General features: G+C 23.9%; 1 protein-coding gene across 1 annotated transcript; it reads right to left on the bottom strand.

Annotated features, from left to right (window-relative positions):
- Positions 1-1,810: 1,810 nt before the first annotated feature.
- Positions 1,811-12,738, bottom strand: LOC111626782 (patched domain-containing protein 3-like). Its single transcript, XM_023370285.1, has 5 exons — positions 12,724-12,738; positions 6,128-7,135; positions 4,366-4,683; positions 2,887-3,102; positions 1,811-2,817 (listed from the first exon to the last, which is right to left on the bottom strand). Exons 2-5 carry the CDS (start codon positions 7,122-7,124, stop codon positions 1,811-1,813), a joined length of 2,538 nt encoding a protein of 845 aa, XP_023226053.1. The 5' UTR covers positions 7,125-7,135; positions 12,724-12,738.
- Between the last annotated feature and the right edge of the window lie 4,915 nt (positions 12,739-17,653).

The following is a 17,653-nucleotide window of genomic DNA, read 5'->3' on the forward strand; positions in this document are numbered from 1 at the left end:
TTTTAAAAATATTACCTTTTCCATCTTATCAATATATAAAGATCTCTCGGTTTAATTTCGATCAAAATTATGATTAATATCTTCACGACTAATGGATCGATTTGGATGAAATTTAAAATGCTTTGTGTCCATATTGAGTACTGTCTTGAATTTTGAATGATTTCGTTTTGGACTTACGCGATCAGCATTTTCTCGCATAGATTTACAATGAGTGAATATAGAGACATCATATACCGAATAATTAGTGGCGGATTGCCAAATATGCGCACTAGGCTCGAACCTAGGGCCTCGTCGTCTCAAAGTGCCTTAAAAATGATATAATAAAAAGGTAATATGCCTCTAAAAATTTAATCAACGTTTAAAACTATGTTTCTCATCCCGTCAAGAACAGCTACATAACTCATAAATTGACGATTTTATTGCCCTTTTAAACACAGTCTTCTTCGGTGAAAAAATACAATTACCTCAGTAAGGCGCTTTATACCACAGTATCTCATCTCAGCATGCATCCAGCGCTAGTCCTTTATTCATATTTTATTATATTGTAACATTTTTTTAAATTCTTTTAATTAAATTTTCTTCATATAATATCACTATATTATTTTTTTATTATCAATCTTACAGTTGTTTTTAATACAATGTTAAAACCATGGCGAATGTTTATTATTTAATCTAATGGATGATTCGTGTTCTTTTATTCTTTTCTAACTGCCTTTCATTTCTCTTACATATACTTTTTAGGCTGAGGACATGTACAGTACATATAATATTATACACAACTCGTAATGTTCCAAGTTTATCTTCCTTTTCTTTATTATAGTTTGTAGTCATTCTCGATAAACCATTTATTTCGGATGGTATAATTAAAATTGATAAGTTAGTAAAATATTAATAATTATATTAATATAAGTGTTAATAGAAGTAATAATAATATATAATACTATTAAATTGAAATTTCTTGTTAACTAAAACACGCGAGATCGAATTACATTAAATATGATATTAATTTAAAATAAATTTCATGCTAATTTTAAATTAATAATAAAAAGAAAACACAATATCTCTATAAACACGGTATTTTTTTCTACTAAATAATTTTTTAGTGATTATAATAATTATTGAAAGAATTATATTAGTTATTTTAAAATGTAAACAGGAAATACACGTAAAATTTAAGGCTCAATTAAATGCCTAAAATAATAAATTAGTCATGAAAACAATAAATAAAATATGTAAATACTGTATAATAAGGAGTGGTGACGTCTAGTTTCTTAAGATCAATACGCAGCTTGTTTGTCTTTCTCACGAATTATTCTTTCGGAGATGATTTTACGAATGAATCGCTTTTCATCTATCCAAACTACATTCCAGGAGATTAGAAAAACACCCCTCCCAGTAGAAATAAACAACATACAAGCTCCTGGAAATCAATATTGTTACATCTTTCGCCACGTTTGCTGCTTTTATTGCTTCCTTGTCTGTACTATAGTGCTTAAGAATGGTGCACATAGTCGAATACGGCATTTTAAATATGTCCACCGCGTTATTGATTTATTATTTACGCATGTTTATTATCCCTAACAAGTCACTTCGTAATCAAGAAGTTCAGCTTTATTTTTTTCGAGTTGTTACAACGAAACTAACGATATGATACTTTGGGAATATTTTATAAATATGATTTTGAATAATTCTTGTTAAAGACAATGTTAATCAAATTATTACTTTTTATTTATTTGTATTATAAAATATCAAATGATACACTTGAAAATTTTTAATAATATATATTACACAGAAATCAATAATAGACTATTTATACTTTATTTTCATTTAATCGTTCGATTTCTAGATTATCATTAACAGTTGGCTTTGGATTATTTGACAAAGATTTATCGCATCTTTTTAACAGACTTAATATGACCGGAATTACAAATATTGCATGAAAAACTGTTTGAATTGAAAGAATAAATATTACTTTAAAAAAAGATATAGAAGAATAATATGGTTCGAAAGGCAATACAGAAATTCCTAAAATAGTAGTAAATATACCTTGTAAAACTGGTAGTCCAATTTGATAAATGGATTTTTTAATTCTTTCTTCAGCACTAATTTGTTTAGCAACTACAAAACAATAAGATATGTGCGTTGGATAGTTAATTGAAAATCCTACACAAAGAACAAGTACACATAACAAGAGCATATCCATTTTAACATTAAGAAAAGATGCGAATCCAACAGTCTCGCATATAATACAAGTGACAATAGCAGATATAGAAAGTGCACAAATTACATTTGGAATGAAGAAAAAGAATACTAAACAAATAAGAGCAGCACTCATTAAAGCTAATTCATAAATAGTATTTTTTATGAGAAGAGCTTGTTCCATCAAATGAAAAACTAAACTATGTATCTTTACGGGAATTGGTGAAGTATTAGCAATCTCGTATAGATCTTTCATTACACTAACTTCAACTTCTTGATTAAAGATATTTGTCATTAATATAATCTGTCGACTTGCCATAATTTCTGTGTAATTTTCATTAAACACAATATCTTCATGAAATTCTCTAGCTTGAGGAAATCTTAAGAAAACATTTCTTAAGCCATCTATAAAATCTTGTTTATGAGACATATTATATCCTCTTAATAAAAGTTTTCCTATTGGCATATTTGAAAAAAGTTTATAATATTTCAACCAAGAAATTCTTAAAGAAGAATCGGCAATATGAGGATGAGATTCAAAACGTTGTATCATATTTTCTAGAGATTTTTGCACTTTTGGATCTTCGTAGTTTAATGGACGATCAATGATAATTTGAACTGGATAATAATATTGATAAAAATATTTAAAAAATAAATCCGTATAAATATTTACTGAAGAATCATCACTGAGAACATCTGAAAAATCATTTCCGCATTTAATTACTAAAAATCCCCAAATTCCAAAACCAATATTGGTTATAAATAAAACCATTATTATAATTTTTGCTGTTGATAAAGTTAATAAATGTCCTATTATGTCCCTAAATAATGACATAAAAAAATCTTCTTCTAGATCGGATTTTTCTCTTTCTGTTAATTCGTTCTCATCCTTCGATATCTTTTCTAAAATGTAAAATAATGAAATATCAATAATTTTGTATCTTTCAAAGTCATATTTATAATATAAATTAAATGTTATAATTCTTTTTTAATTAAGTAAATATACTTAATTTTAGTTTAAGTTTAATTTTATACAATTAATATTTTCTATAAAATACATTTTCCTAAAATGTAAAATGTATAAAATAAAAGTTTATATAGCCTATTCATTATAAGTAATTAAACTTTTTATTACTTCTTTGTTTTATATTTTATAATTGGAATTATAAATTAAAACTATATAAAATACGAAAAAAAACTGCATTTTCTGACTTCAGAGATGATTAAAAACACTCCAACAACACTTAAATCAGGACAAGGTTATTTTAATTATTACACCTCACCATACAATTATAACTTGCCTATCAAATACATTGTCAAACTTATAATTGTATGGTAAAGTATAATAATTAAAATAACTCTGTCTTGATTTAAGTGTTATTGGAATGTTTTTAATCACATCTGAAGTCATTGGTAGTTCACCTTATCGAGCCTTATTTGATAGTGTGCCTTAAACTGGTTTATAAAGTTCTGATAATCCTGATAATATACTTTCATCTATTGTAATCGATAGAGAACTTTGCCGACAGTGATCAAAAAGGACGTAGAAAACATTCATTATAATGTTGTCAAGGATTTCAAAAATGCTCATGCAAACCTGCGAAAATGCACGTGTTTTCAAAAGAAAGGTCTTTGCGGATCCAAATATCAATCTAGTTTATCTTGCATTAATAAATAATACGTCTATTTGATACATTTAATATTATTTTGTAACAAAGCAATAAATGTTTTTAAAGATTTTAAATGACTAATGAAAAGTTAAGTTGATTAGTTATTAATTATAAATTAAAGTTCATTGACACTATGTCCTTCAACAATACACCATCTTGTGTTCTTTTCCAAGTTGTTGATAGATAAATAGAGATTTTTCACACTTAAAACTGGGTAAAAACATCGACTTCTATTCGGACCAATATTATAATTATATATGAATATTTTTGATTGTTTTCAAGGATGTTTGTCAGTCCGAATATTCAGAATATCTTACTACTGTTTTAATTTAAAACAAGGGATGTAATTTGGACGAAATAGAATATTTTTGGCACTTTATGAATATTTTTTGATTTATACAAGTTTTTATTTTGCACTATTATTCCAATTATAATATTAATAATTATTATTATTATTTATCAAATAAATAAATCTAATAGCGAATAAAATATTTACCAGAAATTGCACGGAATGTTAAAGGATGAAGTTTCTTTTGTTCTCGGTAACCACTTAAAGCCATACAAGGTCCAAAAAATGTAATTTGATAGACGTAGGTGAAGAAAATACAGCAGGCAGCGTATCCACAGAACATTTGCACTGCTGGAAATGGAGCCGTCATTCCGATACAAAAGGAAATAAAATTAGTAAGAGAGGTAATTGTGATAGATACTCCCGCTTCCGAATAAGCTTTTCCTAATCTCTTTTCTACACTATCATTTGTCGAAGTGCATCTCCAAGCAGATATTAATACAAAAGCATCATCAATCTCGGTACCTATAAAAATCGTAAATATAAAATATTAAAGTTATATTCTTAACATTCTATGGGAATATAGTATTATTTGACGATAAATTAAACTTTTTAGTCTAAAATTAAATATTTTCTTTTATACTATTTAAATATATTAGAATTATACCTCACGAACAATTATTTATTTGTGACATCTTTACAATGCATTGCTGCAATTCTTAATCATCTTTTAATTTAAAAAAATTACGTGACTATCTCTCCAGATCGTAAGTTTGTATATAATTCGAGTTCTCCGGCACGTAAGCTTTCTATATCTGGTCTCAATTCTAGTAATATCTTGCTCCTATACATCATACTTCTCCTGATAACAATAGAGTAATGCCTGTCATCTAACTCCTTTCTCGAGAAAATTTTAAATTGAAATCACGTAAATAATCAAAAGAATAATTGATTATAAAGCTTTTAATATTCAAAAATGTTCAAGAATCAAATGAGTTTCCGTGAACTGTGTTCTCGAAAATAAGTAATGAATATGTAATTCAATGAAAACAATGAGAATAATGGAACACAGCGCTGTCAATTGGCCTTGTATGAAAGAATTAGTAACAAACTAGTGTCGATTATTCGAGAACAAGGTCATTAACATTGTTAGAAATAAACGATTATATTAAATAGAATCGATATTCATCGAATTACAAAGTCTCTGTATTATTGTAAAGTCCTATTATCACTATTGTCGAAACGTCACCGTTACCAGGACAACTATGTCCCTATTTATCGCTTCGTCTCTCGCACAAGTCTGTCGAGTTGATTCGCGTGCTAAACACGCGCCTTTAAACACATGCGATTGATCAACAGAACGACGCTTACGTCACTGAGTATTTTTGAAACAACGTGATTCCTATATCATTATCATTTAGTATATATCGAGTCATCAAATCCAGCTGTTCAATGAACTTCACTCTAGCAGCTTCTATCACCAAAACACTTCCCGTATAAAAAATTATCATACTTAACATCAAATAAAATATTTGAATGTTTACGTGTTTTTCTACAAATAAATCTAGTCTGAAGAATTAGTTGAATTAAGCTATTTGCAACAGAGTATATTCGTCCTGTCTTATCCTTCATCGTGCTGAAAATAAAGCTATATCGCCTATAAGCCAGCCATAAGCACATAACTGCACATTTAATACTTTTATATATTTCTCAGAATTTACTATCGTAGGAACAATTACTAAATTATTCTGTTCACTCGACACTGAACTCACATCATTATTGATCTCTCATGTTACTGTCTATACATTTAAACTTTTAGTTCTTGCCCTAAATCATTCCAATAGTAATGCACATTATCTAGATCATCTAGGTTGAAATATTTTTCATCGTGGAATAATACATTTTTCCAATTAATAGCAACTCTACTTAATTAATAAAATATATAGTAAAATATAAGCTGTGTACTTACCTAATATGATGAAACATAAACCAATATTAAAATCGACGTAGTCTATTCCAATGTTATATATTAATCCAAAACCACTGGCTATTGCTAAAACAGCCGATACACAAGCCGAAGGTCCGAGCCACGGTTTACTTGTCAACCATTTATTTGTAATGCAGGATAAAAAACTAAATAAAACAACAGCAAATAACACAATAGGTAATCGAACAAGAAGACGATCTGAAACAGCTTGAATTTCTTCCGAAAGATAATGTTGATCAAATAATGAAAAATAAATATTTTCGAATTGGACAGACATTAATTTTACATTAAGTGCATCCCTCCATAAACTAATAACTTCAGTTTTATATTTATCACTTATGTCTATCGTATACATAAATCTTAAAGCTTTCACATCTTTAACAAATCCTTTATTATCTGTTTCTACTCCTCCTAATGATACGACGTATTCATCATATTTAAAAGTTATATTATTTATATCTAATGGATATTTTATTTTACTTTTTCCATTTAATATTTCGTTAGCGTGAGGCAAAAGTTTAAAAAACGAACTTTCCGTACAATTTTTATATTTTTTCCCGCATAAGTTCCAGTAATTAAATGTCTTATTGTTGTAATTGATAGAAAAATTTTTAACGATTTGATCTAAAATTATTACTTCTTTTAATATTTTCTTTCTTAGGATACTTTTCCTGTCATTAGCTACAATTTGAATAATTGTTACCATTTCTAATTTTGTCATCCTTGGAATATCTGCGAAATTAGAAGTGTTCGTGGGAAAAAGACTTTCCACCAGATTTTTAACAGTTTGTGCTTTTCCATTTTTGGCAGTAAATAGATAGTCAATATTTCTATTTGGTTTGATTTTAAACAATCCAGTTGATAATCCTGCCGCAAGAAATAACGTTCCAGCAATAAAATAAAATGGATATTTTCCAATAGTTTTCCCGAGATGAAAGAACTGAGATGAAAGTGCATTTTGAACACAAAGAAATTTCATTCCTTTCTTCACTGTAAAAAAACAAAAAATATATAAAAATATATTAAAAATACTTGTTAACTTTATATTAATTAATAAAATGTTAATTATATTAATGTTTTAATTAAATATTTCTGAAAAAATTCCTTAAGAAAACTCTTCTATTATTATAAATAAAGATGATTTGACTGAAATAATTACAAGCTTTTCTTTTTATATAAAGAATAATAATCCTTTATCTATACCTAAACGTATACAGAATAATATAAATTAATAAAAGAAGTATTTTTATTATAATATTTAAAATAAAACTCCATACTTTATAGCAATGTGCATTTTTTATTTCGTTTGATTTCGTTCTGATTGTTTCAATGCGGAAAGCAATAACGGTTCTGATTATCAACTCGATCTATCTCCTATACAGATACATGGGAGAAATCTGAATTCGAACCTTTATTTATTATAAAGCTTTGATTTGAATTACGATAATTTATTGATATTCTATTACAGTTCAAGTGGGGACGTTGTTCCTCATTCCTCTTCCTTACTAACAATTCTATTGTGGATTTGATCTATTTGAAATGAACAATAATCAAACTCTACTGTATTACAATGTTCTCAATAATAATATTATAATAATAACAATTTATTTTCTATAACTATATAGGAAGTATTATAAACGAAACTATAAGGTATCTTATATATTTTAGGATAATACTTATGCAAGTTATTTAACGTGTGGCATCTTAGAATGCACAAAAAACCACCCCAAAAACAATCGAATTATTATTTTAACAATTTAAATTTATTTAAATACAATAAATAAATGGTAAAAATAGTATAGAGGTAATACAATTCTAAACTGTTTACCTTCTAGTTTGATAGGAAATACACTATTTAAAATGTAATTAAAAAATTTCCTAATTTATCCATTGACAAAACAATAAATAAACTCACATATAGATCTGTAATAATTTTAATTTTCAAACTACAAATAAATACAAACTAATTATAAAAACAATGTATTATTTAGAATATTAAATGACAATGTAAATCATTGGATGAATTTATTGTTATCTATGCAAAATTTCCGTGATAAATTACGCAAAATTACCTTATTGTTTACTTGTTTTATGAATTTTATTATATAATATTAAAATGTGTTTTATGTATTAGAAGTAAGTATTTGTTATGTTATTGAACTTTCGCTCGTTAACCTGAAAATGCATTAGTGTATTACAAAGGAATTATACTTGAGAATTTCTTGGTACAAGAATTGCGGTTATATTTAAAACTTGTCATATTTTATGTGAAAATTACACTATAAGAAACAATAATGATAATTATAGTATTATGAAATTAACACTAGAAAAAACTCATTTAAAATATATACACATTAAAGAAAAGCATATTTAATATTTAATAATGTTAAAACAAAATAATTTAATATAGAAATTTTGATGAATTTATTAAACGGTGTTGCTTTATAGGAAATGTGTAAACACAAATAAAGCCTTTTATTAAGAACATTTGGTTAGACTTTCTTCTTCTATATTGAGCCTTACTCTTCAATTTTCCAGTATAATATTAATATACGATTGTATAATTATTATTTTCTTATTTAACTGTATTATCTCGCAAATATTTATAACCATTTAACAAATTATCATTATACACGTTGCATAAAATATTTTTTTTATGGGTAATTAAGCGAAGTTTTAACATTATAAACACGCTACTTGCGATTAAAAATGAAGTTTAAAATTCATATTATCATTAAAGAAAGTAAGGTAAAGAGAATTTTTTTTATCGATGAGAATAATAAGAAATTGCTATGAAAATAAGGGGAAAAATTTAAATTACTATAAACAACTACTCAAGCAAGCTCTTGTTTACTTAATAACAAACGAGAAGTATCATAAAAACATTATTATTATTAAATCTAACAAAATATTTATTATATTAATTTTAATCACGTATTAATAGATGTAAGCGGTATTCTGACATCTATAATGTTTCTATTATCGATCATATTAAATTATATATTCAAGTATCATTACATAATATTTAAATATATTTAAACATCAATACGTATGTTTAAATATATATTAAAAATAATATCAAATGAAATACAAGTTTTTCTTTTTTAAATTTATTTTTAAAAATCGAACACTTAATTATACTGTATACATATGTATTAATTTATACACGTAACATGTTACGTGAAATTAACATATGATATTTCTATTTAATATAGAAAATAAAGAATTTTCTTTATGTTATAAACGTTTGTAACGATCGTACATTACAGTACAATTGTTCTCATCACAATAGAAATCATATGTTTGCATGCGTTTTATTAAGTTCATTGAACGTAATTAGGACAGACATTTTATACAGAAGTTCATCTAAATTTATAACATTAATTCTATTATATTTTAAGGTAAGCCAAAGTTTTTTTTTAAATTAATCTAATTAACTTTGATCCTATTTATTTAAAATAGAATTTACTTAATACTCTTTACATTCAAAAAGTCTATAATAACATAACTTATATATGATTAGAGTAAGATTAAATAACATAAAACTTACCAAGATACAAACGGATTTTCTTTGTTTATAGTTCAATGTAGTTGTAAAGTTTATTCTTTTCATTTCCACAATTTTATAAATTAAAATCAGGTTTAAAGAATTCATAATGTATTATTTTAGAAATAGATAAAATATCTAGTAGTTACACGATAAATTTTTTCGATTATAGATAAATCTTACATAACAAATTTAAAATGTAGGTAATTTTTTTTTTATTTTTTATTTTATAGGATACGATCATTACAAAATGAGGTCGATTATTTCAAATTTAGAACAAAAGCATCGATCCTAAACGAATAGATACAGAACATTGTTAATACAGGAACATCTATCAGTATTATATAAAAACACGTGATTTTAGTTGTTTATATATGCAAATGATATATTTATAGATTATAAAATTCTTACATATATTTCTTTTATTTTTCTTTCAAGGTTAAATTCTTTTTTTTTATTAATTCATATACAATCTGAGTACATGTTCTTTCCTATTTAATTTTTTTATTTACTTTTTAATGTAATTTGTTTATTTGTAAGCTGTCAATATAATTTATTAGTTATAGAATTAATTTTTTCTTAAAAGTATACAGGAATTTTAATAAATTAAACGAATCTATGTTTACAGTTTACTTTAAAAAAAAAAGGTATATAGGCCTATATTTAATTATTTTTGTACATTTAATGATTTTAATTAAATTTTCAATTCTGAAAAATAATTATTTAAACAATTTAAATGTAGATTTTAATGTGAGAAAGAAAAATTTCATGCTAATAATTTTAAAAAATTGTATTGAAAATATTTTTTTTAATCTTCTTCATTATCCTATTATTTTCTCTTTAAACTAAAATCTATTTCCTGGACGGTTATTTTTCCATTTTTATTTACATTAAAAATACATTATAAAATATATAAAAACTTGAATATTTTATAATTCCGGAAGTGTAAAACTCTGTTAACTTACAAGAATTGCTCAATAACAAATCATAAATAGTCTATATATTTATAATTTTATATGGAAAAACTAAATAATTTTATCGAATTGGAAGATCTTAATTAAGTATACTATAGAAAATGTCGTATATAATTTAAATTAGATATGTTCTAAATACAATAAAACCTCGCTTTGTGTTCATCTCAGTTACGTGGCCATCTCGTAAACACATATGAAATTCCATTGTAAAACTGCATAAACTTTAATAAATCATAAATAAAACTTCATCTAACTTAATAGAATGACATTTAGCTCCTTTTACCAGACTAACAGAACAGAAAAATCACAATCTATTGTTTAAAACACTAAACAGAACTCCACTAAGTTAACACCTCATTTACACTACATATCCTAAATTTAGTCATTTAAGTGAGTTTTTACTGTATTAAATGCTTTTAACATATATAATTTAGTAATTAAAGTTAAAAAATTTCTTTAAAAGAAATATATATTGTTAATTATTATCATCTCGTGTAGTTGCTTACGTAAGCATAATAATTCAATTTTTTTAAACAATAAAACTATCTAATTGTAATTAAACAATAGATTTCATTGTTTTATACTTCTTTATACTAATAAACTTTATGGTAAGAATAGTTGAATAGAAATTAAATCATCCTACTTTTAAAAAAGTAAAGAAAAATTTTTAATCTATCAACGAAGTATGGAATGATGTTTATTGATCCATATATAATTTCTCTCTTATTACACAATCAATATTGTTTACTAGAATGAATTCAGCCATATCATAATAAACTGATGGTTTATTTTGATATCAATAATATTTAGGTGATATTTTTAATAATATTTAAGTAAACTTACTTCATTATGGCTTGATAAATTTTTATAGTATAAAAACTACTAAATATTTTTTTATATAAAGAAAATTTACTGATAAAAAAGGGAAAAACAAGACGTAGACGTTTATTTAATATAATAAAATTTATTTAGTTTGCTTTATTTTATAGATAAGGAAACAAGGGAAAGTTATATATACATTCTATTTCTATTATTTATGATGAATGGAATGACTAGATTAATGGTGTGATACATTAGCATTACGAAATTCAATCATAGTGAAAAAAATTCATTAGAAAAATCATTAATTAATATATTTTTTAAAAATATTTATACTTATATTACTAAATCATATGATTTAGAAATAGAATATCGAATTTAAACATGTTCCTATATCAAAAAACGTGTTTGATAATGATCAATTTAATTACAATTATAATATACTTTCATTAAAAAAAAATTATATTCTTATACAAAACTTATTTTTATAAGTTTTATATTAAANAGAATATTTTTGGCACTTTATGAATATTTTTTGATTTATACAAGTTTTTATTTTGCACTATTATTCCAATTATAATATTAATAATTATTATTATTATTTTGTTTTTTAAATCAGTGAAGCTACTGAAGATTAAATAAAAGACAAAGAAAGCTTTTCAGAAATCCATCTAATACGGAATTGAAGCTGCAGTTAGTAAAAAAGATTGGTTTTTATGAAATGTTGACCAACAAAAATAATTATAACCTACATACGGCTTATTACATGAAATTCGTAAAACAGGTTATTGTTATCTAACCACTAATAACAGTTTTCTTTCTTCCGTTTTTCTTTTCTTTTATATATATATATATTTATATGTTATTGTATAGCTTAACATATGATATTTCTATTTAATATAGAAAATAAAGAATTTTCTTTATGTTATAAACGTTTGTAACGATCGTACATTACAATACAATTGTTCTCATCACAATAGAAATCATATGTTTGCATGCGTTTTATTAAGTTCATTGAACGTAATTAGGACAGACATTTTATACAGAAGTTCATCTAAATTTATAACATTAATTCTATTATATTTTAAGGTAAGCCAAAGTTTTTTTTTAAATTAATCTAATTAACTTTGATCCTATTTATTTAAAATAGAATTTACTTAATACTCTTTACATTCAAAAAGTCTATAATAACATAACTTATATATGATTAGAGTAAGATTAAATAACATAAAACTTACCAAGATACAAACGGATTTTCTTTGTTTATAGTTCAATGTAGTTGTAAAGTTTATTCTTTTCATTTCCACAATTTTATAAATTAAAATCAGGTTTAAAGAATTCATAATGTATTATTTTAGAAATAGATAAAATATCTAGTAGTTACACGATAAATTTTTTCGATTATAGATAAATCTTACATAACAAATTTAAAATGTAGGTAATTTTTTTTTTATTTTTTATTTTATAGGATACGATCATTACAAAATGAGGTCGATTATTTCAAATTTAGAACAAAAGCATCGATCCTAAACGAATAGATACAGAACATTGCTCGATCTATCTCCTATACAGATACATGGGAGAAATCTGAATTCGAACCTTTATTTATTATAAAGCTTTGATTTGAATTACGATAATTTATTGATATTCTATTACAGTTCAAGTGGGGACGTTGTTCCTCATTCCTCTTCCTTACTAACAATTCTATTGTGGATTTGATCTATTTGAAATGAACAATAATCAAACTCTACTGTATTACAATGTTCTCAATAATAATATTATAATAATAACAATTTATTTTCTATAACTATATAGGAAGTATTATAAACGAAACTATAAGGTATCTTATATATTTTAGGATAATACTTATGCAAGTTATTTAACGTGTGGCATCTTAGAATGCACAAAAAACCACCCCAAAAACAATCGAATTATTATTTTAACAATTTAAATTTATTTAAATACAATAAATAAATGGTAAAAATAGTATAGAGGTAATACAATTCTAAACTGTTTACCTTCTAGTTTGATAGGAAATACACTATTTAAAATGTAATTAAAAAATTTCCTAATTTATCCATTGACAAAACAATAAATAAACTCACATATAGATCTGTAATAATTTTAATTTTCAAACTACAAATAAATACAAACTAATTATAAAAACAATGTATTATTTAGAATATTAAATGACAATGTAAATCATTGGATGAATTTATTGTTATCTATGCAAAATTTCCGTGATAAATTACGCAAAATTACCTTATTGTTTACTTGTTTTATGAATTTTATTATATAATATTAAAATGTGTTTTATGTATTAGAAGTAAGTATTTGTTATGTTATTGAACTTTCGCTCGTTAACCTGAAAATGCATTAGTGTATTACAAAGGAATTATACTTGAGAATTTCTTGGTACAAGAATTGCGGTTATATTTAAAACTTGTCATATTTTATGTGAAAATTACACTATAAGAAACAATAATGATAATTATAGTATTATGAAATTAACACTAGAAAAAACTCATTTAAAATATATACACATTAAAGAAAAGCATATTTAATATTTAATAATGTTAAAACAAAATAATTTAATATAGAAATTTTGATGAATTTATTAAACGGTGTTGCTTTATAGGAAATGTGTAAACACAAATAAAGCCTTTTATTAAGAACATTTGGTTAGACTTTCTTCTTCTATATTGAGCCTTACTCTTCAATTTTCCAGTATAATATTAATATACGATTGTATAATTATTATTTTCTTATTTAACTGTATTATCTCGCAAATATTTATAACCATTTAACAAATTATCATTATACACGTTGCATAAAATATTTTTTTTATGGGTAATTAAGCGAAGTTTTAACATTATAAACACGCTACTTGCGATTAAAAATGAAGTTTAAAATTCATATTATCATTAAAGAAAGTAAGGTAAAGAGAATTTTTTTTATCGATGAGAATAATAAGAAATTGCTATGAAAATAAGGGGAAAAATTTAAATTACTATAAACAACTACTCAAGCAAGCTCTTGTTTACTTAATAACAAACGAGAAGTATCATAAAAACATTATTATTATTAAATCTAACAAAATATTTATTATATTAATTTTAATCACGTATTAATAGATGTAAGCGGTATTCTGACATCTATAATGTTTCTATTATCGATCATATTAAATTATATATTCAAGTATCATNTGGAAAAACTAAATAATTTTATCGAATTGGAAGATCTTAATTAAGTATACTATAGAAAATGTCGTATATAATTTAAATTAGATATGTTCTAAATACAATAAAACCTCGCTTTGTGTTCATCTCAGTTACGTGGCCATCTCGTAAACACATATGAAATTCCATTGTAAAACTGCATAAACTTTAATAAATCATAAATAAAACTTCATCTAACTTAATAGAATGACATTTAGCTCCTTTTACCAGACTAACAGAACAGAAAAATCACAATCTATTGTTTAAAACACTAAACAGAACTCCACTAAGTTAACACCTCATTTACACTACATATCCTAAATTTAGTCATTTAAGTGAGTTTTTACTGTATTAAATGCTTTTAACATATATAATTTAGTAATTAAAGTTAAAAAATTTCTTTAAAAGAAATATATATTGTTAATTATTATCATCTCGTGTAGTTGCTTACGTAAGCATAATAATTCAATTTTTTTAAACAATAAAACTATCTAATTGTAATTAAACAATAGATTTCATTGTTTTATACTTCTTTATACTAATAAACTTTATGGTAAGAATAGTTGAATAGAAATTAAATCATCCTACTTTTAAAAAAGTAAAGAAAAATTTTTAATCTATCAACGAAGTATGGAATGATGTTTATTGATCCATATATAATTTCTCTCTTATTACACAATCAATATTGTTTACTAGAATGAATTCAGCCATATCATAATAAACTGATGGTTTATTTTGATATCAATAATATTTAGGTGATATTTTTAATAATATTTAAGTAAACTTACTTCATTATGGCTTGATAAATTTTTATAGTATAAAAACTACTAAATATTTTTTTATATAAAGAAAATTTACTGATAAAAAAGGGAAAAACAAGACGTAGACGTTTATTTAATATAATAAAATTTATTTAGTTTGCTTTATTTTATAGATAAGGAAACAAGGGAAAGTTATATATACATTCTATTTCTATTATTTATGATGAATGGAATGACTAGATTAATGGTGTGATACATTAGCATTACGAAATTCAATCATAGTGAAAAAAATTCATTAGAAAAATCATTAATTAATATATTTTTTAAAAATATTTATACTTATATTACTAAATCATATGATTTAGAAATAGAATATCGAATTTAAACATGTTCCTATATCAAAAAACGTGTTTGATAATGATCAATTTAATTACAATTATAATATACTTTCATTAAAAAAAAATTATATTCTTATACAAAACTTATTTTTATAAGTTTTATATTAAAACGTTATTAATTAAACATTAGAAAAGTAATAAAATTTATCACTTACGTGTGTGAAGCTTTTATTTTATTATTATTATTATTTTGTTTTTTAAATCAGTGAAGCTACTGAAGATTAAATAAAAGACAAAGAAAGCTTTTCAGAAATCCATCTAATACGGAATTGAAGCTGCAGTTAGTAAAAAAGATTGGTTTTTATGAAATGTTGACCAACAAAAATAATTATAACCTACATACGGCTTATTACATGAAATTCGTAAAACAGGTTATTGTTATCTAACCACTAATAACAGTTTTCTTTCTTCCGTTTTTCTTTTCTTTTATATATATATATATTTATATGTTATTGTATAGCTGTAATTTAAAAATAATTTTCATTGAAATATATTTTTAGTTGGTAATTTTACCTATAATATTTATTAATAATTATAATCTAATGTGTAATAAAACATCTATAAAATATAGATAATTTTAATAGTAATTAATCTTTATAAAATAAAAAATAAACAATATAACATGAAGTTAAATAAATTAATTTATAACTCTTTATATTAATAAAATACACTCGACCCCCCTATAACACTGTTGATAATTTCGTTTTATATGAATTTCATGTTGTATGAGTCACTTAGATTTTACAAATACATGTGCAGTGCNCTGTTTTATTATCGCAAAGTCTTTGAGTAGATTTTCTTTAATTTTATTATGATCAAAGTTTATAAATAAATTGGGAAATCTGTGGAGGGTTTTTATATAATAAAGCCTACAATTGTTATAAAAATTTAAAAATTAAATGAATTTCGAGTTTAATTAATTACAAATTGTAAGATCAAATTACTTTAAAAAAAAGGACTTTCACACCATATTAGACGATAAATATTTCGACATTGGTGACATGTCCTCTATTTGTAAGTTTTGTAATGCGCTCCATTTTAATGGAGGATCATTTCTATGGTTATTGCCATAATGGTTAAGAAGTATTACTAACTTTACTTGTATTATCATTTATATAAAATTTACCATTGTCAGATAATGAACTTTGCAAGTTCCCAGACATAATATGTTGCTATAATAGCTACTTTTATCTTATTTGATCCGTGATTATACTGTTTAAAAGTTTATGACTCCATATATATATATAACAATTGATAATGTAATAACTTAGACACAACTTTTCATTATTGATTAGCATAAGAAAATAGATTATCAAGGGCAGAAGATAAAGGTGTTAGGTTGATTTAATGTAAGAACTGACTCAAATTACTGAATTCTATAAACTATCTGTTACTTTATACTTTTAGATTGATATATTTGATACTTTTCCATTCATCTGTATTAAGCAGTGTTTATATTAAGAATTGTGCTTGATATATTTTATAAATTTAAGTTACCTGCTACAAAAAAAAAAAAAAAAATGAAAATGTTTGACCTATTGAATATAAATATAAATATACGTATATGTTTATAGGGCACGTGTACGTATGAGTTATATTAAATTTACTAAAAAAAAAGTTCGTTTTAAAATTTATAAATGTTTTTAAAGTAATGTATTTTTTAGCAGAAATAAAAAGTACAGCATTTTTTCTATATTCTATTACTTTTTTCCGAGTTAGATTTATGATGATAGGTCTATAAGATAAGAGGGATAATGGGGATTCCATTATGATTACTATTCAGTTATTATT

The sequence above is a fragment of the Centruroides sculpturatus genome, unplaced genomic scaffold, assembly GCF_000671375.1.
Source record: "Centruroides sculpturatus isolate CEXI.00-Female unplaced genomic scaffold, Cexi_2.0 scaffold388, whole genome shotgun sequence".
Classification (NCBI taxonomy): Eukaryota; Metazoa; Arthropoda; class Arachnida; order Scorpiones; family Buthidae; genus Centruroides; species Centruroides sculpturatus.